This window comes from Eulemur rufifrons, chromosome 18 (genome assembly GCF_041146395.1).
Source record: "Eulemur rufifrons isolate Redbay chromosome 18, OSU_ERuf_1, whole genome shotgun sequence".
NCBI classification, from domain to species: domain Eukaryota; kingdom Metazoa; phylum Chordata; class Mammalia; order Primates; family Lemuridae; genus Eulemur; species Eulemur rufifrons.
The window spans coordinates 47522919-47547757 of NC_091000.1; the positions used below are offsets into that span (position 1 = coordinate 47522919).

The 24839-nt window shown below is 37.2% G+C and overlaps 2 protein-coding genes across 3 annotated transcripts in view; both read left to right on the forward strand.

The window, feature by feature from the left end:
• The window catches only part of LOC138399089 (histone H2B type 1-K), a 389419-nt gene that overhangs the window by 215429 nt on the left and 149151 nt on the right, over positions 1–24839 (forward strand). The gene's annotated exons all lie outside the window — the stretch shown is intronic.
• On the forward strand, positions 4016–24002 carry ZNF184 (zinc finger protein 184). 2 transcript variants are annotated; one of them, XM_069493558.1, is made up of 6 exons: positions 4016–4386; positions 4674–4826; positions 8898–8965; positions 17618–17744; positions 18117–18212; positions 21483–24002. In XM_069493558.1, exons 2-6 carry the CDS (start codon positions 4820–4822, stop codon positions 23441–23443), a joined length of 2259 nt encoding a protein of 752 aa, XP_069349659.1. In that variant the 5' UTR covers positions 4016–4386; positions 4674–4819; the 3' UTR covers positions 23444–24002. The 2 variants fall into 2 exon arrangements, with proteins under 2 accessions (XP_069349659.1, XP_069349661.1); XM_069493560.1 differs by having other exon boundaries at positions 4016–4143.

A 24839-nucleotide genomic window follows, 5' to 3' on the forward strand; every position in this document is an offset into this window, starting at 1 on the left:
TAAGACAGGGTTGTATATAAATTATTAATCTATGCATTTTCTGTGAATTTCAATTTTTTTCTGTTCTTTATTTGGCACTTTGATTGAATTAAATTAATTAATTCAAGTAGAATGTTTAAAATAGAGCTTGGCACCAAGTAAAAACTCAATAAACTTTGGCTTTTTATTCACTAAATTATCTTCTTTGCAGACAGTGTTTCTTGTTGGTGCTTAGCACATAGTAGTTGTTCAATAAATATTTTGCCTATACACTCAGGGAGCATCTATATGGTACTTCCTATGGTTGGTTGTTTATCTTTTTATGTATAGACTCAATTGATAAGAGCAGATAGAGAAATCACTGAAGATAGAAATTATGTAGATCTTCCTGTTATCATCAACAGGAAAGCCTCATTTGTATAAGGTATGGTTGAAAAGTTTCCAAATCATCTGGTGGTGTTCCTTTTTGCTTAAGAATTCTTTCCTCAGTTTACCTCTTTCCTCATGCACTTTATTATAAGCAGCAGTGGGAAACCAGCTTGCATATTCCACACTTTTCTTGGAAATCTCCTCAGCTAAATAGTCAAGTTCATCACTTACAAAGTCTGTTTTCCACCCAATCATAGAGTACAATTCAGCAAAGTCTCTGCCACTTTATAACAAGGATCACCATTCCTTCAGTTTCTAATCATATCTTTTTCATTTCTTTGTGAGATCTTACCAGAAGCACCTTTAACTTTCATATATTTTTTAATTAATGAACTTTATTTTTTTGGACAGTCTTAAGTTTATAGAAAAATTCAGTGGAAAGTAGAGAGTTCTACTATACTCCCTTTCTCTTCCCTCCTCCCCCAGTTTTCCATATTATAATCTTGTATTAATGTGCTACATTTGTTACAATTGATATGCTGATATTCATAAATTATTACTAACTAAAGACCATAGCTTACATTAGGGTTCACTCTTACAAGTTTTGGCAATTATAAAGTTGCTTTAAACATTCTTGTGCAGGTTTTATATGAACATAAGTTTTCATTTGTGTAAATACCAAGGAGCACAGTTGCTAGGTCCTATGGTAAGAGTATGTTTAACTTTGTAAGAAATTACCAAGCTGCCCTCCAAAGTGGCTGTACCATTTTGCATTCTCACCAGCAATGAAATAAGAATTCATGTTGCTACACATACCTTCCCAGTACTTGTTTTTGGGCTTCTAGATTTTGGTAGGTATGTAACGGTATGTTATTGTTGTTTCAATTTGCATTTCCCTGATTATCTATGATGTAGAGCATCATTTCATATGCTTATTTGCCATCTACATATCTTCTTTAGCGAAGTGTCTGTAAAGAGTTTTAGCCTATTTTTTAATTGGTTTGCTTGTTTTCTTACTGTTGAGTTTTAAGAGCTCTTTTTATATTTTGGATATCAGTTCTTTATCAGATACATGTTTTGCAAATATTTTCTACCAGTCTGTGGCTTGTCTTTTCATTCTCTTAAACATTCATGTTTTTTACACCAATGTTCTATTTATGACAATACACGCATTCTCCAAGCTGAGAGAAGCTTTCTCTACCATGTTCCTTACTTCTATCACTTCCATTCCTCACCAGAATTGCCTTTAAAGTCCACATTTCTATCAACCATCTTTTCAAGACACTCTAGACTTCTAAAATTCATGTGCATCAAAATTCTTCCAGCTTCTACCAATTAACCAAATTCCAAAATCACTTCCACATTTTTAGGTATTTGTTATGGTAGCATCCCTCTCCTCAGTATCAAAATCTGTGTTAACTTCCTACGCCTGCCATAACAAATTACCACAAACAGTTGCATCTGCCAAATAAAGGAATTTTAAGTGGTATTATCTAAAACTTTTTCAGTACTAAAATTTGAGACTTTATGTATTGAAGATAACTTGGCTGATCTAAAATTCTTGAGTTACAGATATTTCCCCTTAAATTCTTCAGTTATTATTCCATTATTTCTTAGCTTCTAGTGTAGTTAAAGGAAGATAAAGGCATACTGACTTTTGATCCTTTATAACTATTTTTTTTCTTCGTTGTTTGTAGGAATTTTTCCCCCTTGTGGTTTAAATTTTCTTTGCCAGCAGATGCCTAGGTCTCTCTCCCACTCTCTCTTATTCTCTCCCTGGAACATTATGAAGTATTTTAATATACAGATGTATTTTTTCCTAATCTCAGGAAATTTTTGTATTTTTTTTACTAAGGACTCTAGTGTTAGAGATTAGGAGGGAGTGCTTGGGACCATATTACTAAAATTCAAGTCCCAGCTTCCCCATTTACTGGCTATGTGACCGTTAGCAAGTTACTCAACCTACCTGTGCCTCAGTTTCCTTTGTCGTAAAGTAGAAATAATAATAAAGAAGTCACTTCATTAGATTGTTTTAAGAATTAAATAAGTTAATAGATGTAAAACACTTAGAATGATGCCTGGCACATAGGAAATGTTAAACGATAGCTGGTTTTTATCTGGTCTCTCCTTTATGATTGCCAATTATCCACATGTTGGCTTTCTATCCTCTGTCCTTCATATCATTTTCTCTTATTCTGTTTCACTCATCTTTTTCTTTTGAATCATGGAGAAGCTTTAAAAGAATATTCTGTACATAAGTGATCCATTTTCCCGCAGCATCAATTCAGTTTTTCTCCAATATGACTTTACGTTGCTGCATTTTAAGTATGCTTGCTATATGTTCTCATCCCTTTATATCTAATGTCTTTTTATTACAAGCCTGTTCTCTCACAGCTTTTCTGTTCCATTCATGCCATGTCTTCTCGTATTCTGCTGAGAATACCAGATTGTTTCCTGAAATTCTTTTCTAATTCCTACAGACCTTTTCTGAAATCTGCTTTTAGAGACTTCTAAATATTGTTCCCTTTACCTTGACTGTAAGTTTATTTTCCGCATATTCAGTGTTAGGATTTTCAGGTTTAGTGTTTTGTCAGCCAACAGGCTGAGAGACTTGACCTTGGCCATTCTATCCAAACGTTGGAGACGCACTGAAGCACAGTAAAGTGCAAGGGTCACATCTTTATTTTATTTTATTTTATTTATTTTTTTTTTTTGAGACAGAGTCTCACTCTGTTGCCCAGGCTAGAGTGAGTGCCATGGCGTCAGCCTAGCTCACAGCAACCTCAAACTCCTGAGCTCAAGCGATCCTACTGTCTCAGCCTCCTGAGTAGCTGGGACTACAGGCATGCGCCACTATGCCCGGCTAATTTTTTCTATATATATATATTTTTTAGCTGTCCATATAATTTCTTTCTATTTTTAGTAGAGATGGGGTCTCGCTCTTGCTCAGGCTGGTCTTGAACTCCTGAGCTCAAACGATCCGCCCACCTTGGCCTCCCAGAGTGCTAGGATTACAGGCGTGAGCCACCGCGCCCGGCCCACATCTTTAAAAATATAAAAATCTACCAACTTATTGGACTCTTCCCAGCCAAAGACACACCGACAGACTGGCTTTGGGCTCCACTTGCAGCTATGTAGTGACTGACATAGGCACATAAAATGAAATACTAAGGGGTAAAACACAGGAACACCACCTCTAGGTTTCCTTAAGCATTTCTTAAAATGCGGGTCGCCACACAACTGAGAGTCATGAAAGCAATTTTAATGGATAACTACCAATATTTTTTAAAACAAAGGAATAGAACACAAAATAGAATACCGGACATGTAGTAAAGCATCGTGAAGCACTTGTTTGCGGTTCAAAATTCTATGCGTGTAAATGTGTCTTTCTTACAATCAGTCCAGTCAGGCAAGTTTGGGAGTAGTTGCTCTGCACACACACATACTGGAAACAATCAGGGGCAAATCACTGCCTGGTAGAACGCCGGGCGCAGCGCAGCGCGAACGCCCACGTTTGCTGCAGCTTCTGGGAAATGAAGTTCCGAAATATCGTCGCGGAGCATTCTGGGAAGCGTAGTCCTGTGTGCCCGCTGGGCGCGGGTCAGCGCAGCTGGCGTGCGGGGCGGGGCCTTCTCCGCACGGCCGGAAGTGACCATTGAAGCCGGCTGTAGGCGTGGAAAGAGGTGCTTTGGAAGTCCAGCTGCTGTGGCTCTCTTCGTTAAGTCTGGTGACTGTCACAGCGCTTTGGACCCGGGAGCCGAGTGTGTGGATCGCGCTAGGGGGAGGGGAGCCCAGGTATCACCATGGCAACTACCAGCCCTCCAGGCGCGTGACGTCACCCTTCTGGTTTCGCGGGTAGCGGCCTCTGCGGGAGAAAGCTGGGGAGTCCTGGAAGGGGGCGCACCTCGCCTCCTTCTGTGTGGGGCGGTCCCGCCCTGATCCATTGGAGGGCTTTGTTCTTTTGTTCCGGCCTAAAGGGAAGTCGTGTGCTGGGCCCCGCCCTGCTGGTCCACCTTCCAGCTTTTACTCTCGCAACAGGTGTGTCTTCCTGTATCAGACCCCAGGGGTGTGAGTCGCAACTGTGCCCAGAAGAAACGGGCTGGGACTGTGGGCGCCCCTGGCCAGCTTGTAGGATGGGCACCAAGGGTTTTTTGGATCTGAGCCTGAACCTGCGTACTCAGTCGCCACTCTTTTTGTTCATCGGAGTATATGCCTCTAGTGCTCTCTTGGGGTACTTCTCTTGTGTAAGACCTCTTGGCCACTCTGCAAGACTATGAGGTGTGATTTTGTGACGTATGCTGCTGACTCCATCCTGTGTCTTTTAGGGTAGACAACCTCAACGTGTGTAAGAGCTCAGACTTCCTGCAAGAGAAGCTGGACATCTGAGTGTCATACAGAGGCTCGAGCTGGAGGAAGGCTGCTTGGCGAACCCTGGCGTCCAAGTTCCGGAGGAACGAGATGAGCTCCTGAGATGGAAGGTAATGGGGAAAATTCAGGGGAGAACGGGGGTAATGGAGGCTAGAGAACAGTCATGACTGGAGGATCAAATACTGGGTGTCAGAGCTGGCAGGAGAGGTGGAAGGAACAGTATGTTTAGGGGTAAGTAAAGAAACCTAATTATATTTCAGGGAGATACTCATGTTTACCTTTTAGGGAGAAACTTGGGGGAAGAGTTAATTTTTCCTGGCGTCCATATTGAGGAATGAAAAGGAACAACGATTTAGAATATCTGTGATTCTCATATGACTTCTGTTTATTAAACATTAGAATGATAATCTTGTAGTCAGAAAAAAAATCTTGGTAATCATCCCTTCAATTCAAGAATCAGTTTTGAAATATACTTGGCAGATGGCCGTCTGTCAAGACTATGCCAGAACAATTGTGGCATTAAACTTGCCATTTGGAGTGCAGACTATTCCCTTGTTGGCTTTCTTTTTTTTAGTTTCTTATATTAGAAGTGCCTGTCCCTGTAACTTTTGTGTTGATCTTAGTTCTTAGTGCTCCAAAGCAAAAGTTCTTCTTTTACATTGCTGCCCTTAAGATATGTGAATTCAGCTGTTAAAACTCCTCCTTATAAATTATTTTATAAGCAATATGGCCTCAGTTCCTTTGATGGGTCCACATGGTATATCTCGACCTCTTCTCCAAAAACTCTCCTGCTTGTCAGCATTGTTCTTGAAATGCAGTGCCTAATACTAAACATAGTTCTTTGGATGTCCTTTGAAGAATACCTGAAAGTATGGTGTACTACTTCATTTGATTGGGATTATACTTCTGCTATTTGGCATCAGATTGTATTTGCTTTTAAAAGAAACCAACAATATTATATTGTAAATCCTAGATCTTTCTTACATAAACTGCAGAGAACTAGTTATTGGCATTTTTATGTAATGGAATTGTTATTATCCTTAATTTCAGGACTTCATATTTATGATTGCTCAATTTTTTGGACAAGTGTTCCAGCCTGTCACAATAATTATGAATCCTAATTTACTTCTTCAGTGTTTTAATTGTCATTTCCAACTTTATGTCACTAGCAGATTTGATGAGTATTCCTTCTGTTTCTTCCTACATGTAATCAAACAGGTCAAGGTAAGGACAAAGCCATGTGACATGTCACTATAGACTTCCCTCTGCATTGTCATCGTCTTTACATTCTTTAGATATGGCTATGCAGTCAGGTTTGGTTTAGCTTATTATCATGTAGTCAGTCCTTTTTCTTGCATCTGTAAAAAATAGTATCATAAGAAGTCTTAGCATTATTCATATTATTCATGTAGGTTTGAGCTATACTTTTGTCAATTTTTTTGCCCTTAATGTCTTTTTGTGATGTTCCTTTAAATTCTAAGTTCCTAAGAATTAAATCAGCCAAAATGGTTTCATTAAAAGTCTTTGTTTTTTCTTTTTTTCTGGGAGATTTTTCACAACAGTGTAGCTAGGATTAACTTTCCTGACCTTCTATCCCTTGTAATCATACTATTTGTAACACTTACTAAGCATTTACTATGTGCCAGGCACACAGTTTGTTTCTGTAACTGTTGTTGGTTCTCTTGGTTTCTGTTACTGGGATTCAAAAGCATCTTGCCTTCAGATAAGATTTCAGGTAGTATTTCTCTTGATCTTATTTTCCTAAAGTCTTAGATACCTATCTGTCCGTGTACAACAATTTCTTTCAGTGTTAAAAACTCCAAGATGACATCTTCATTTTTTTCTTAAGATTTCTGTTACAAAAGTTTTTCCATACTGGCCAAAATTGAGTTAAGGATAATAATTCCCTTTATTGCTTCCTCTACTTTCCGAGGCATGACACCATTAAGATAAATCAAGAATTTCTTGATTAACACATTTTTTACAAAATGAAACTTATCTACTTATCCAGACAATTGAAACCATCTAGGTTTTCTTGATATTCATCATCCCCACTTGCCTAAGCTGTCGATGCCATGCTGCTGTCAGCATGGTGCTGCTTTTGTTTTTTCTCTCCTTTTTGATTTATCTACAGTTTCCATCAGGTTTCACATTCAGGATTATTGCATTGTATACAATAATCTATCCCTTAGTCTATTTCTTTTATCAGGTCATTTACAGTAAATTTTACCCAGCCTTTTAACCAAGGCTTGATCATGAAACCCACAGTAGGCCAGTGGGATTTCTCTGGAATTTCAATCTTGGGCCTAAAATCAGATGCCGCTGACCCACCCTAATGGTGGGTATCTGAAAGAGACTGTCCTTGCACCGTAATGGTGCAGTCTGGATCCCCTGAAATGATGTGGGTCTTGTGCATTTGATTGTTTAGCTTTTCTTTTTATTCTGCTGTTCCCCAACGTCCTTATATTTAGTTTCTTCTTAGTTTGTTAAAAAAAGTTCTATCGTTTGAGGGTCTTATTCCAATTATGACTTCCATCCCAACAAGCCTTGGTAATACCTAAAAGACTGTATATCCCTTTTTTTTTCCCCAGGTGTAAATTCACTTGGTTTATTGCCCCTATCTGAAGCATTTGTGTCTGTGGTCATAAATATCCTTCCTGACCCTTACCTGTTGTGATTGTTTTTTCTTAGTTTTTCCCAAATATCTCTTACAGTATTGTTATTCTATTTCATACCTCATGTCTGTGATTCAGATTTTATCTCCAGAGATATCATCCTTCACTGTTCTTACTGCATACATTCAACTTCAAAAGGGAGAAAATTCTTGCCTACTTCTTTGTGGAAATGGTACACCTAGTTTAGTTTTCCCTACCACTGTCTCCTCCTTAACAGCATTTTGAAAGGTATATTTGTTAGATAATTGTTTCCACATTTTTAAAGATGAGGAAATTGAAGCCTAGAGAAAACAAGGGACTTGCATAATTATACATGAAAAATTATCGGAGGAGCTGTTCTGAGAATCAGGCTTTCCTATCAATCAGTACTCTGAATAGACCTCCCCAAGAGCAAAGTTTGTTTTCATTTTGTTTACTGAGGAATACGTTACAGTAAAGTGTACACATATTAAGCATAAAATGTACATCTTGATGAACTTTTATGTATGTGCATACTAGTGTAACCAAGATATGTAATGTTTCTAATGCCCCACAAGTCTCTCTTGTGCATCTGCCCAGTCAGTAATCCCTTCAGAGGTAACTACTATTCTAACTTCCATCACTATAGATCAGTTTAATCTGCTTTTGACCTTAATGTATATGTAGTCATATACTATACATATTTTTTTGTGTCTGGCTTATTTTGCTCAATATTATATTTATGAGATGTATCCATGTTGTTAGTTATGTTAGTAGCTCTTATATTTTGGAATAATATTCCCTTGTATGAATATACCACAGTTTGTTTATATCTTCTCCTGTTGAAACACATTTGGGTTGTTTTCAGTTTAGTGATATTACGAATAAACTTGCAATGAACATTCTTATACAGGTCTTTTGATAGACATAAGCAATTCTATGGGTGTATGCACAGGAGTGGAATTGCTAAATCAAGGTAGACATATGTTTAACTTAGATACTTATGTTTAACTTAGTGTATACTTTTCTAAGGGTTGAAAAATTTACCCACCCCTCACAGCAATGTGCAAAAGTTCCAGTTGCTTTATATTCTTGCCGGTAGTTAGTATTGACTATGTCTGTTTAATTTAAAACATTCTGGTAGGTGGATAGTATAAACAGTGCATGTCACTGTGATATTTAATTTGCATTAATAGCAAAGTTTTCAGAGGACATATGAAGACTTTTGGAAAGTAATCTGATTATTTCTTCATATTTTATCTGTAACAAAGAAAAGGCAGCAGAAATATTTTGACTCAATGAGGAATGTAGATTGAGTTGTATGATCCATATGACTAAGTATCTATGGACAAAACTGAATCTTAAAGCAAATCTCAAACAGGGCCCCAGTTAGGAGTTCTCTCGTATCTTTTTTTCTGATTCTGAAATGTAAAGGAAATGGCATAGTTTCTGTTAGTTTCAAATAGAAAAGTAAATGGGCTTTATGGTTTGCAGGGAGTAGCTAAATTGGAGAGAATTCATTATGGCTTCTTCTTCTTCTTCCCCTAGATCTGTCCTCTTCAGACTCTGCCCTTCTCCAAGGGGGACATACTCTATTCCCATCATCCAGTTTTCAGGTAAGTTGGAATTTCCTGAAATGCCATTTTATTCATTACAATGAGATTGTATATTCTTTTGCAGTGGGATATTTTTGTCCAAAAACCAGTGTTGGCAATTCATTCTGGGCTCTCATTTGCCCAGTGACCTCATTTGTAGCTCTGCCTCTCCAGCTTTAACTGATATATTCCCCACTTAATCTGTTGTTTAGTATCTTGCTATGCTCCAGGGATGGGAGAACAAAAGAAGTACAAAACTTGATCCTTAAATTGAGTAGAACAAAATGACTGCTAAAAAACAAAACAGGCCAACATAAGAAAGGTGAAATGAGTACTATAGAAATCAGAGAACAGAAAAATGTATGCGATCTAAAGGGGTTAGGAGAATTTCATGGATGGGGCATTTGTGTTACCTCTCAAAGGATAGGTGACATTTGGATATTTGAACAAGTAAGGTCGGGGGCTGTATTATAGGTATGGAGAAGATTATAAGCAGAAGTTCACAAGTAAGAATTTGCAGGTGTTACACAAGATTCAGAAAAATTTGGAGGAGATAGTTTATTTTGACAAGTGGTAAACAAATGGTTGAATAAGCTTAGAATATGAAAATCCTTAAATGTCTGGATGAGAGGTTGAAGGCATTATTTTGTAGGTCATTTGTAAACCATTAATGGTTTTTAATGAAGAAAAAGTGACCTGATAATGTTTTGGGAAAAAAATGATAACTGATTGAGAACTTAGATTGAAAAGATATTGCTTCATCCGCCATAATCAACCTCAAGCCCTCCTTTAATCAGTCTCCTTCTTAGACTTTCCCTTCTGCTTACTTCTTGTCCTACAACTGAATCTTCTTACTAAAGAAATAGTCCCAAGTACTTTTGGTATTGCTTTTTTATTGAGGGATATATTGTGACAATAAACTGCACATATTTAAAGTATATGATTTGTTACATTTTGACATGTGTATACACTCATGAAACTATCACCACAATCAAGAGAATGAACTATATAATCAGAGAAGAAACTATAATCAGAGAAGATACTATGTATAACTTAAATCCTTTCAAATTTATTGAGACTTTTTTTTCCCAGAATATACTCCATCTCAGTAAATAATAAATGAGCACTTGGAAAAAAATGTATATTTTGCTATTGTTGGCTAGAGTGTCCTACAAATGTATTAGTTTCCTATTGCTGCTGTAATTAATCACCATAAGCTTAGTTGGCTTAAAATAACACAAATTTACTGTCTTATGGTTTTAGAGCTCAAAAGTCCAAAATGGGTTGCCAGGGCTGCATTCCTCTGAAGGCTGTAGGGGAGAATCTGTTACCTTGCCTTTTCCAGCTTCTAGAGGCTGGTATGTTCCTTGGATTGTGTCCCCTCCTGTCTTCAAAGCCAGCACTATGACATCTTCAACTTTCTCTCTGACTTGTCTTCTATTTTCACATTTTCTTCTCTGATTCTCTTGCCTCTCTGCTAGGACCCTAGGAGGTCCTAGGACCTTTGTGATTACATTGGGCCCACCCATGTAATTTAGAATAATTTCCCCTTTGCAAGGTCCCTTAACTTGGTCACCTTTGCAAAGTCTCTTTTGCTATTTTAGGTAACATATTTACAGGCTTTAAGGATTAGGACATGGACATCTTTGGGAGGGCCATTGTTCTGTTTACCACAGATATCAGTTAAGTCAAGTTGATTGATAGTGTTGTTCAAGTCTTTTATATCCTTAGTGATTTTCCATCTACTTGTTTTATCAGTTGTGAAAATGGTATTGATATCTTAGGCTATTGTGGTTTTGTCTATTTCTACTTGCTATTCTGTTTTTGCTTCATTTATTTTGAAACTCTGTTATTAGGTGCATATACATTTAGGATTATGTCCTCTTAATTAGTCGACCCCTTTGTCATTGAGGAATGACTTTTTTAGTACTGGTAATATCACTTGCCTTGAAGTTTACTTTAATGTTTGATTAGTGTCAGCATGGTATATCTTTTTCCATCCTTTTGCGTTTAATTTATTTGTATCTTTATACTTACAGTGAATTATTTACAGGCACCATGTAGTTGGGTTTTGCTTTTCTTCAGTCCAATCTGGAAATCTGCCTTTTAATTGGGATGTTTACACCACTTATATTTAATATGATTTTACACTTAATGTGTTAAATTTAATGGGACTGTTAATGTGGTTTAGCTTAAGTCTGTAATCTTGCTGTTTGTTTATTATTTGTACTGCCTTTGTTTTTTTTTTTCCCCCTCTAGTCTTCTTTAGGATTGAATATTATTACGATTCCATTTTATCTCCTTCATTGGCTTATTGCCATAACTCTTTGCTATTTTAGTTGTTGCTTTAGGTTTACATAATTAATTTATCACCATTTATGTTCAAGTAATATCTGCTTCATAAATAGTATAAGTACAATAGTGTGCTTCCATTTCTGCCATCCATAAAATACTTTTTGTGCTATTATTGCCATATATTTTACTTATACATATGTTATAAATCCCACAATACTTTGTTATTTTCATTTAGGCAGCCAATTATCTTTGAAAGAGATTTAATAACAAGGAAACAATGTATATGTTTACCTATGTAATTATCATTTTTGGTGATCTTCATTCCTTTGTGTAAATCAGTGGTTTACAGTTGGGGGTGATTTTGCCCCCCAGGAGACATTTGTTAATGTTAGGGAACTCTTTTGATTGTCTTAATTTGTGGGGAGTGCTACTGGTATCTAGTGGGTTAAGGCCCGTGGATGCCTTACTACATAGGACAGCCTCCTCCCCCCACAATTATTTAAAAGAATTATCTGGTCCAAAATATCAATAGTGCCAAAGTTGAGAAAGTTGGTATAGATCCATATTTTCATCTAGTGTCATTTTTCTTCTGGTTGAAGAACTTCCTTTAACATTTCTGGTAGTGTAGGTCTACTGGTAAAGAATTCTTTCAGGTTTTTATGTCTAATTCTAATGTCTTTATTTTGCCTTTGTTTTTGAATTCTAGTTTGTAGATTTCTTCCTTTTAGTATTTGATATTGCTGCATTGTCTTCATGGTTGCATTGTTTCTAACAAAAATACCACTGTCATTTTTATCTTTGTTCTTATATATTTACATGTCTCTTTTTCTCTGCTTGTAAGATTTTCTTTATCACTGAGTTTGAGCTATTTGATTATGATTTATCTTGGTGTTTGCACTTTGTGTTTCTTGTGCTTATACTTTATAGAATTTCTAGGATCTGTGGTTTTAATTTTCATCATATTTGGAAAATAATCAGTTACTATTTCTTCAAATACTTTTTCTGACTCCCTTTCCTCTTTTCTCCTCCCCACCCTCTGACTCCCTGCCCAGGGACTACATGCAATTGCACATATAGTGGTCCACTTGAAGTTCTCCTATAACTCCTTAGTTTTCTTTTTTCAAATTATTTTTTTTGTTTCACTTTGGATAGTTCCTATTTCCCTCTTTTTTTTTTTTTTTTTCCCCTAAGAGACAGGGTCTCACTCTGTCACCCAGAGTGGAGTGGCCTGATCATAGCTCACTGTAGCCTCGAACTCCTGGGTTCAAGCAATCCTTTCACCTCAGCCTCCCAAGTAGCTGGGACTGCAGGTGCACATCACCATGCTGGGCTAATTTTTAAATTTTTTTGTAGAGATGGGGTCTTGCTATGTTGCTCAGACTTGTCTCAAACTCTTGGCCTCAAGTGATTCTCCCAACTTGGCTTCCCAAAGTGCTGGAATGACAAGTGTGAGCCACCATGCCTGACCCTATTTCTCTATCTTTGAAATTACTAATCTAGTCTTCTCAATACCTAATCTGGTGTTAATACTATCCGATGTATTTTCTCTCTCAGAACATTCTCATTTTCAGCTCCAGAAGTTCCATTTAGGTTTTTTTTTTTTTTTTAATTTCCACATCTCTACTTAACTTTTTGAACATATGGAATAGAGTCATAACTTTTAATAGTCTTGTCTGTTAATTCTAGCATCTGTGTCAGTTCTGGGTTCGTTTCAATTGATTGATTTTTCTCATTATTATGGGTTATATTTTCCTGCTTCTCTGCATGCCGGATATTCTTTGATTGGAAGCCACATACTGAATTTTACCTTACTGGGTTCTGCGTATCTTTATATTCCTATAAAATATTCTTGAGCCTTATTCTGGGATGCTGTTAAGTTACTGGAAACAGCATGTTCCTTTCAGGCCTTTTAAAATTTGTTAGGTGGGCCCAGAACAGCATTTAGTCTAAGGACATTTATTCCCCACTACTGGGGCAGGAGTATTCTGAGTATTTTACCCAGTGCTTGATGAATTATGAAGTTTTCCAGTTTGGCTGATGGGAATAGACTATTTCTAGCCCTTTTTGAGTGCTGCTACTGGTCCCTTGAGACTTTTTGGATGATTCTTTACCTGACTCATATAATCTCATCACACCCATGAACTGACTGGTTCTTTGCTGAATACTCAAGAAGGAACCTCTGCAGATCTCCTTGCTTCTGTCTTTGTGTAGTTCTCTCCTCTCCAGTACTTTGTCCTGTGAACTCTAGTCACTTTGATTGCCTCAAACTCTCAGTTCTATTTCTTCAAGTTCAGGGAATCTGTTGGGCTCCTCCTGGTTTCCCCCTCCCTGCACCATGGCTTGGAAACCCTCAAGGCAGTAAACTGAAGCAGTTGTAGGGCTCACCTCATTTGTTTCCTGATTCTCAAGGATCACTGTTTTTCATTATATGAGGTTCAGTGTGTTAGAAATTGTTTCATTTTGCCTGGAAATTTTTGGTTATTTCATGCAGAAGAGTAAATCTAATTCTTGTTAATTCCATCTTAGACACAGCTTGATCTTTTGTTTTTTGAAGTGTAGGCTTTGTTAGCACTGATCTAGTGTAGCTCACTCTAGGGCTGTGTTTCAGTGACCCATGACTTGCCTTCAGTTTGGTGATTCACTGGAATGACTCCCATGACTTGGTAGCATAACTTATGGCTAAAGAATATTACAGCAAAGCATACAAAAGAAGTTCATAAAGAAAAGGATATTCATAAGCAGAGTCCGGAGAAATCAGATGCAGGCTTCCAAGTCCTCCCTTTGTGATGGTTGTGCAGATGCACTTTCTCTTTGTGATCCACAGAGACATGAGAAATGTCTACCCAAGGAAGCCTGCTTGAATCTTAGAGTCCAGAGTTCTTAAGGATTGCTGATCACATTGGCTGTGATATCCTGCAGTGTGACCAGCTGTGGTATAGACCCCACACTAGGCACCTGGTACACATCATAAATTTATGTGTTTAAACAGTGCTGACAGCCTGGTACATCCTGCCCAGTGCTCCAGGCACACAGAATCATATCATTAATCAGTGACTATGTAAACATTCCAAGGTTTAGTTTTCAGAGCTTGTTCAAGGGTCAGAACCATAGATCCGTAGGTCCCTGGAATTTAAGAAGGATTGAGCCAGCAGACCTCCTGCTTAAACTCTTTCCTCACAGGCTAGACTTGCCCTGCTCCCAAAGTATGCTGGAACTGTTTGTGGGAGCTGATCGTGCACATCTCTTCTCAACTCTGTATTCAGCTATGTCATGTTGGTAACTTCATACAGCTGATGGAGATTGTGTTTACACCAGATTTTTGGAGCTCTTCCTCTGTGCAGCTCCCTCCTCTCTAGTATCTAGCCTACAAATTCCCTGCCTCGGTATTTCTGAACTGCTACCTTTGCCTCCTCAGCTCAGTAAGACCACTGCTTTGCTAGAGTTCTATCTCCATACTCTGCAGTCTGGGCAGTGCCTCAGGCAAAAAGTTGAGGGGATTTGGGGGCTTATGTTAGTATTTCCTTTCTCCCAGGTATCTCACTTCTGTCCTGCCTACTGTTCAAAATATGAAAAGACTTGTTGCAATTATATTGTTTAGTTTTATTGCTTGCAGTGGGGAAGCAAGTCAAGTTGCCTTGTTGTGGTTAGAAGCAGAAGTTCCAATGATTTAATATATTTATCTATTTTAAAACAAAGTTTATGTACACTCAGTTTTAAATACTTAGTAAAAAAAAAAAAAAAAGTAGGCAGTTCCCCTGCATTTCTCCAGGTCCCATTACCCATGGGGTCCCACCAATAGTATTTAGTTGGGTATTTTTTCAGATTTTTTTCTATGCATTTACATATACACTTCCCTTTATCCATAAAAATAAAAATGGGATCATACCATTATTCTATTTTTAATGTATATACACATATTTTCTAATCAGTACATGTAGAGGTAGCTCATTTTGAAAATGTCTACATAAAGTGTTTTGGTATGGATATATACCACATATTCTTTAACCACTGTCCTACTAATAGACATGTAGTTTGATTTTTTTCCCCTTCACACAAACGATGTTGCAATGTAATTTGTTCATATGTCTTTGTACCCTGAGGTGTTTCTGAAGAGTAAATTCCTAGATGCAGTAAGACTGGACTGAATGGTATATGCATTTAAAGTTGATAGATCTTGTCAGATTGCCCCCCAGATAGATTGCATTTGGATTCTGTTCGCACCATAGTATGTGAGCACATTAGCAGTGTCACCCAATCTGCTATCTTATTGTTTAACTATTTTTAGTGGAGTGGAGCATCTTTTCATGGTTTATTAACAGTTTCTTGGGTGACTTGCCTGTTTGGGTTGTTGGCCTTTTTGTTGTTGTTATTGTGAGTTCATCTTTCTTTTATTTTTAGTTAACATGTAATAATTGTACTTATCTATGGAGTACAGAGTAATAGTTGATACTTGTATACAATGTGTAATGATCAAATCAGGATAATTGGCATATCCATTACCTTGAACATTTATTATTTCTTTGTCTTGTGAACATTCAAAATCCTCTCTCTAGCTTTTGGGAAATAATGTGCTAAATTATTATTAACTAACCATATTCTCCCTACAGTGCTACAGTACACTAGAACTCATACCTGTAACTTGGACCTCCCATATACCTGTAATTTTGTATCCATTAACCAACCTCTCCCTATCCTTCCCTCCTCCCTACCCTTCCCAGCCTATAATAAACACGATTCTACTCTCTACTTCTATGAGCTTAATTTTTTTTAGCTCCTACATATGAGTGAGAACATGCAATATTTATCTTTCTGTGCTTGCCTCATTTTATTTAACATAAAGTCCTCCAGGCTTGTGAATGTTGCTGCGAATGACAAGATTTCATTCTCTTTTTTTTTTAATGCCTGAATGATATTCCATTGTGCGTGAATGTGTGTGTATATATATGCACCACATTTTCTTTATCCATTCATCTATTGGTAGACACTTAGGTTATCTTAGCTATTATGAATAGAGCTGCAATAAACATGGGGGTGCAGGTATCTCTTTGATACACTGATTTCCTTTCCTTTGGATAAATACCCAGTAGCAGGATTGCTGGATCATGTGATAGTTCTATATTTAGTTTTTTAAGAAAATGCCATACTGTTTTCCACAATGGCTGTACTAATTTACATTCCCACCAACAGTGTATCCTTACCAGCATTTGTTACTTTTTTGTCTTTTTGATAATTAGCCATTCTAACTGGGTTGAGATGATATCTCATTATGGTTTTGATTTGCATTTCTCTGATGATTAGCGATGTTGAGCATTTTTCCATATACTTGTAGGCCTATTGTATGTCTTCTTTTGAGAAATGTCTATTCAGATCCTTTTCCCGCTTTTTAATGGGATTTTTTTTGCTGTTGCTGTTTTAATTCCTTTTATATTTTGGATGTTAGTCCCTTGTTGAATGATAGTTTGCAGATATTTTCCCTTCCTCTACGAGTTATTTGTTTACTTTGTTGATTGTTTCCATTGCTGTGCAGAAGCTTTTTAGTTAAATTGCCTTTTGTTTTTGGTATCTTATAGAAGTTTTACATTGTTATGTGGTAATTATATTTGTCAGTCTCTCTTTGTCTTATAATTTTTGCCTTACACATTTCAAGCTTATATAACTATTTTCCTGGTTTTTATTCTACCTTTTTGTTTTAGTTTTTTTTTTTGAAATTTAATCTTTTAGCCAGTAGAAATTTTTTTGTATATTGTTATGAAAAGAATTCACCTGAATTTTTTTTTAGTCGTTTGTTAAAACACAATTTAGTGACTAATCCATCTTAACTAATTTGACTTTGAACTGACTTTTAATTTAACTAATTTGAAAGCTGCTTAATCTCTTTCAACTCTTATAAAATGAGTCTGTTTCTGGACTCTCTATTTTATTTCATTTTGTTTTATTTTGTATTAGGCCACTCTGTTTTAATTACTTTATCTTTTGCTATATTTTGAAATGTAGCAGGGCAAGTCACCCATTTTTTTGAAAAAATCTTTTGCTATTCTTGCACATTGTAGGTCGTAAAAAATATTGATAATAATAGTTATTCTATTAACTTAAAGCACAGAAAGGATGATCATGATGACAATGATGAACACAACAGTAGCCATACTGACTCAGCATTTATATGCCAGACCCTAAATTAAGCATTTCACATGGAACATTTCTTATCTAATTCTTATACTAACACTGTGGGTCAGATGCTGTTTTTATATTTATTTTACAAAGGAGGAAATGTCAAGATCACTTTGAGATAGATGATCTTTCTTCTGTCAGTATTGCTAACTTTACCCCTTTTCTAGGTAAATGCTTTATGGCTAACCAGAAATATGTTTGGTATTTCAGGAATCAGTGACCTTCAAGGATGTCATAGTAGACTTTACCCAGGAAGAATGGAAACAGCTGGATCCTGTCCAGAGAGATTTGTTTAGGGATGTGACATTGGAAAATTATACACACCTGGTCTCTATAGGTAAGGATGACTTTGCTGAGTTAATATCAGGGGATATGGAGGAAGAGGGTTCGTCTTGTGCTTAGGTGAGTTTTGCCTTAAGTTTAGGGACCAACAGGGACCAATTTTGGAAGTTTTTGAAAAAGTTTCTACTCTCCTAACAAGCAGAGGGACAGACTAATAATTTTCCTCAACCAAGATTAGTTCCCAGATTACACCCTTACCATGTCTGGGAATTTGTAACTCTGAAGCTTGGTATGCTATCCACTCCCATCAGATTTATCCTACATGTCATTTTTCCTAAAGACAAAATGGTGAGATTGAATTCTGATATGGTACTTTTCTCTTACTGGAGGCAGGTTTCTTTTTTTTTTTTTTTCTCCCCACGAGCAGGACTCCAAGTTTCCAAACCTGATGTGATTTCCCATTTAGAGCAAGGAACAGAGCCATGGGTCATAGAACCAGGCATTCCAGTAGGTACCTTTGCAGGTAAGTAAAAGATGCCAGCAGATGAGTATCATTAATTCTAACTGCCAGCCTGATAAGAGAGAATTTTGTGTCTGAAGTATAGATGTACTCACTTCTCTTTAAAGTATCTCTTATGAAGAAATGGGAAGCCATCTGTTCTGGACTTTCTTAATCTTTATCATGTCACTAACTGTCTCAATCTGTATTCTATTTTTATACTTCTTTTAGAGGAGGTGTCCTTCCTACCTTTATCTAAAATCAACCTCTTGACCTGTACTCTAGATTCCATCTCTTTCCACTTCCTTTGGGACCCTGATCTCATAATTATCACCTCACTTTTCAGTTCTTACAATTTTCTATTTTGGATTGATGGGCTCCATCCCTAGTACCTTCAGACAAAATAGATAGCCTATATTTCCAAATACATTTACTCAACACTGTGAATCTTTCTTGCTACCATCCCATCCTATCTCTCTCTTTTCTTTCCCAGCCAAACTCAATGAAACAGAGCTCCATACCCGCAGCCTTCATTTCTTTATCACCTAATTCTTTCTTAATCTCATGTATAGTTCTGATTCTATCACTTTATCATACTATCTTTGAAGATATGAATAACTTTCTTCTAAATAATCAGTTTCCAAACTGTACAAAGTAACCTTTTCAAAGATCTGACCCTGGAAAAATGTACAAACCTAGTCATTCTAAATAAGGGATACATCCCCAGAGTTAGTGGGGAATAGGTGGGGAAAAATGTGTACTACGTTCAAATTTGGGAAATGCTGGATTAGCTAAAATTTTAGCAAATCTCTGACTGTAGTACCACTCAGAGATTTTCTTAATAGGCAATCAGGCATTATGAATGTCCAGCTGGGTTGCATAGAATGTAACATTTCTCTTCTTTCTCTCTCTTCTCTCCCTCTCTTTCTCTCTCGCTCCCTCTCTTCTGTCTTTCTCCAACCATGAATCCCTTTTTTCATATCATATCTTTAAAATCTTTCTCCTAAAAGATGGTTTCATAATTTAGAAAACTTAATTAAAAAATATGAGCTTTATTAAGTGGTGCTTACAGTTAGTTAACTTTTGGGAAAAGCAAGTTGTCAAATTTTATTACAAATTAAAAATGAAGTTTAAAAAAAATCCCAACTTGATCAGATGGAAAACAGTTTTAAAACACTTAAATGTTTATTGAAAAACCCAGGATTTTCAAAAAACACTTCAGTCTTTACCAAAAAGAGATTTATTTAGGTAAAAATAAAACTCCCCATGTTGCATAGATAATAATGTAGTTAGCTCCAGTTATCTGGTCAGTGTACAGAAGGCAAACACGTGAGGTATTGAGCACCATACTTTTGTTTACTTTTTATTGCTAGAATTTGACTTGATGATGGTAGTCTTGGTAAATCAGCACTCAGTTCTGTTTTCTTTAGCATCTGGAACAGATGTATTCTTAGCTGGTGAGTTGAGTGCTTTTATCTCTATAAAAATGACATAAAGTTTTGTAGATATCTCTATAGGTAATTGAAATTGTGGCAGTACCTACACTGAGGTGGCCACTGGCCCTGGGCCTAGTCTCCATCATTTTTCTCATCCTCTTTATTGCTATCTTCTTGGGGCTATCTTGGTGACCTGGCCCCTGCAGAATTGTGATCTATAACCCAGGTGTGTATTCTGTCTCACTTGTATACCTTGTTCTTTTATACCCTGGTTCTCAGCACCCTGGATAACTTCTTCATGCACAGCTGTCGGAATATTGTGGTCAATGCCGATAGAGTTTGTATATAGTAAAGTGGGCATTGCTTTCTGCAGTAGGGATGGTATTGTTCAATCTGGTCTTTTGGAACTTTCTCTAGTCCTTCAGTCTTTGCCCACCCCAGATATTCTGGTAAGTTTGTTGGTTATTGAGTTGAAGAGATACAATGTAGATAACATTGGTCATGATCTGCCTCATGTTGCCTTCAACTGAAATTCCAGCCAGGTTTGGAGATATGCTACTTACATGCCCTTTTCTCCTTTAACAGCATCAGACTCCATGGTCTCCACATCCTTCACTGCAAACTACTTGCAGGAGGTTTTCTTTATGGCCACCTGCTGTACAAACATAACTTCCTTGGGGTCATTTCTATTGATGAAAATACATTCATTTCTTAAAGAATTAGCCATTGCCAAAGCCTGTGTTGGTTGATCTTGTCCCTGCTAGAGAAATTCTGCTGCTATGAGGCTGCCTACACTGATGGACACTGCACCCTTACCCATGGTGCCAGGTGTGGAGGGGATGGTAGGCAGCTCTGGGTGCTGCCTCACTGTTTGATAGTCATAGTGGTAGTGACTGGGCTCACAGCATGGGAAAGACTCAGGATTCTCTGGGGTCTGCTGTAACCTCTTGTTACCAGTAGAACTGAAGAAGTGTTGTGTTAAACACAGCCTTTGGTTTTCAAGGGTACTGCCAGCAGTGACTACCCTGCTTCTAGTCGTCGTATCTTGGGCAGCACTCTACTTCCTGATTGTGTATTTTCCTGTCTTTTTGTTTATTCTTTTATTTTGTATATTTGCTAATAAACTGCTTTCTTTCATTAGTATATTTTATTCATCCTATTACCCTAAATACTCTCAAGGATCTTCCCCCTACTTCTGCTCTTTCTCCTATACATATATGGTTTTAGCTATTTTTTTGCTTCCTCTTTTGAGCTGATACTTTCTATCCTACATTTGAACATCTTGGTTTTTCTGCTACTTTTGGCATCTTCCACTTTCACAAACACTATTACAGTCCAGTCCTCCATTACTTTTCCTAATTCTTAAATTACCTAGACTTGAACTTGCTATCTTTCCCCACTTAAATTATTTCCTCTGCTATTTACAACTCTCCCATTTCTAGCAATAACATGACCATTCTGTCAGTGTTCCAGGGTAAAGATTCTTGGATTTTTATTTTGTTGTTCATTAGCAAAAAACCCCAGTTCAGACTGCCTCCTTCAGATTCAGTACATCTCTGTCTACTCTTAGCCATCTCTATGGTCACCTTTTAAATTAACTATCATCTTAAATGGAGTTCTCTTACTGGTTCTTAGCGATTATCTAAGAAATTGAATTAGACATTCTTGTGCCACTTTTATATTTTATTTATCATTCTCCTTAGCTCCTTCCAACTTTCTTCCCATATAATACAGTTATATATTTGAAAACCATCAGAATTTCTGGAGGGCTTTATTTTTAGTTTAATTGGATCATTCCTACAATGGCAGTTTTGCTTTTTTCTATTCAAAAAATACTGACATTTTCTTTTTCTTTCAGACTGGGAGATAAGAGCCAAAAATAGTGTGTCAGCCCCAGAACCTGACATTTCTGATGAAGAGCCATCTCCAGAGGTACTAGTAGAAAAACACAAAAGGGATGATTCTTGGAGTTCTAATTTCTTAGAAACCTGGGAATCTGAAGGCAATCTAGAGAGGCAGCAGGCAAACCAACAGACACTTCCAAGGGAAATAAAAATAACTCAAAATACAATATCCCCTTGGGAGAGAGGCCCTGTAAATAATGAATTTGGGAAAAACATCAATGTGAATTCAAGCCTCGTAACCCAACAAGAAATATCTCCAGAAAAGACTTCTACTAAAACAAGTGTCAAACAGAATTCAAACCCAATTAAAAAAGAGAAATCTTGTAAGTGCAATGAATGTGGGAAAGCTTTTAGTTATTGTTCGGCTCTTATTCGGCATCAAAGAACACATACTGGAGAAAAACCCTACAAATGTAATGAATGTGAAAAAGCCTTCAGCCGGAGTGAAAACCTTATAAACCATCAAAGAATTCATACTGGAGATAAACCATATAAATGTGATCAGTGTGGAAAAGGCTTCATTGAGGGTCCATCTCTTACTCAACATCAAAGAATTCACACTGGAGAAAAACCCTATAAATGTGACGAATGTGGGAAAGCCTTTAGCCAGAGGACCCATCTTGTTCAGCATCAGAGAATTCATACTGGTGAGAAGCCATATACTTGTAATGAGTGTGGAAAAGCCTTTAGCCAGAGAGGCCACTTTATGGAACATCAGAAAATTCATACAGGAGAAAAACCTTTTAAATGTGATGAATGTGACAAAACCTTCACCAGGAGCACACACCTTACTCAACATCAAAAAATTCATACTGGAGAGAAAACCTACAAATGTAATGAATGTGGGAAGGCATTCAATGGGCCCTCAACATTTATCCGTCATCATATGATTCATACTGGTGAAAAACCGTATGAATGCAATGAATGTGGGAAAGCTTTCAGCCAGCACTCAAACCTCACTCAGCACCAAAAAACACATACTGGGGAGAAACCCTATGATTGTGCAGAATGTGGAAAGTCTTTTAGTTATTGGTCATCCCTTGCTCAACATCTGAAAATTCATACTGGAGAAAAACCTTACAAATGCAATGAATGTGGAAAGGCCTTCAGTTACTGCTCATCCCTTACTCAGCATCGGAGAATTCACACCAGAGAAAAGCCCTTTGAATGCAATGAATGTGGAAAGGCTTTCAGTTATCTCTCAAACCTTAATCAACATCAGAAAACTCATACTCAAGAGAAAGCCTATGAATGCAAGGAATGTGGAAAAGCCTTTATTCGGAGTTCATCTCTTGCTAAGCATGAAAGAATTCATACTGGAGAGAAACCCTACCAGTGTCATGAATGTGGGAAAACCTTCAGTTATGGCTCATCCCTTATTCAGCACAGGAAAATTCATACTGGAGAAAGACCTTACAAGTGTAATGAATGTGGGAGAGCATTCAACCAGAACATACACCTTACGCAACATAAGAGAATTCATACAGGAGCAAAGCCTTATGAGTGTGCTGAGTGTGGTAAAGCCTTTCGACATTGTTCATCTCTTGCTCAACATCAGAAAACTCACACAGAAGAAAAACCCTACCAGTGTAATAAATGTGATAAGACTTTTAGCCAGAGCTCCCATCTGACTCAGCATCAGCGAATTCACACTGGAGAGAAGCCCTATAAGTGCAATGAATGTGACAAAGCCTTTAGCCGGAGCACTCATCTGACTGAACATCAGAATACTCATACTGGAGAGAAACCATATAACTGTAATGAATGCAGAAAGACTTTCAGCCAGAGCACATACCTTATCCAGCATCAGAGAATTCATTCAGGAGAGAAGCCTTTTGGATGTAATGACTGTGGAAAAGCCTTCAGATACCGTTCTGCTCTTAACAAACATCAGAGACTGCATCCTGGCATATGACCATTCTAGGAACATCATAAATTTAGGGGATATATTTAGTTTGTCCTTTTGTTAAGTACTGAAGAATCAGAGTGGATTTAGAAACTGCTTAAAATACTTTAACTTTTCAGTATCATGTACTATCATGCTATGGAATGGAAACTACATTGGGCTGAATTAATCCAATTATGTTATTAAGCAACTTTGTGACATTGGAAAACTCAACTGTTTTAAGCTTTAGTTTCCTCTGTGGAATGAAAGATTTGGAGTAGATGATTTAAAAGGTAGTTTGGAATTTTATAATAAGTTTTGTATACTTACAATATATTCTTGAATAGGTTTACTATACATCAGCATTTTGCTGTGTTGCATCTAGAATGTGTATGTTTATGCATGTTTTGCCAATAGAAGGAATTTGTGCTTCAGTAACTATACTGGGGTTCTATTATGCTCTTGTTCTAACACACTTAAGTTGTTTAGGTAACTGGTTCCTAATAAAAAGAATTATACAGTACCCTCAAATTAAAACTTCACTTGCATATAATGGCCTAACCCAGTAGGAGTATTAAAACTTATTATTTCCCCTTCTAGTATGTTTTTAATATTCTAGGAGTTTATCACAAGTACGGAGGTCTGCTTCTACAGCTTAAACCAGTGTTATTTAACCTTGACTATATATTGGAATCACCTGGTGTCTTAGTCAACTTATGCTGTTATAATAAATTACCACAGACTAGGTGGCCTAAACAACCGAAATTTGTTTTTCACAGTTCTGGAGGCTGGGAAATCCAAGATCAAGGTGCCGGCAGATCCAATGTTGGGTGAGGGCCCACTTCCTGGTTACAGACAGCTGTTGTCTTGTTGTGTCTTTATATAGTGAACAACACAGAGAGAGCAAGCTCTCATATCTTTTTATAAGGGCACTAATCCCATTTGTGAAGGTTCTACTTTCATGACCTAAGCACCCCCCAAAGGCCCAGCTTCCTAATACCATCACATTGGGGATTAGGCTTTTAACATAGGAATTTTGAGAGGACATATTCAGTCCATAACACCTGAAGAACTCTACAAAATTTTATTGCCAAGGCTCTAGGCATCCATATATTTTTTTTTCCAACTCCATGTGTACCTTAGAAAGAAAAATTGGCTTATATTTCAGTACGCACTCATTTAGTTAGTTTCATCTTGTGGCTGCTTCTAGAAGCTTCACAGATTAGCTATTCAGTATACATAATGTAATTTTGACTGTCATCCTGTTTTGTAAGTTGGATTTTCACAAGCTCTGGGAGATAGGGTTAATTTCCTTCTTCACCAAAGTACACAAATTAAATGGCAGTGTAAAGTAATGGTCATTTCACTTGTCCTTGGCCACCTCACATTGGAAGCAGATGACAGTGCAAACAACACCCCTGGAGAG

Coding starts and splice junctions, on each gene's coding strand:
- ZNF184 (XM_069493558.1), top strand. Junction 8,966..17,617: donor TCCCATCATCCAGTTTTCAG/GTAAGTTGGAAT, acceptor TTGGTATTTCAG/GAATCAGTGACCTTCAAGGA. Junction 17,745..18,116: donor TACACACCTGGTCTCTATAG/GTAAGGATGACT, acceptor CCCCACGAGCAG/GACTCCAAGTTTCCAAACCT.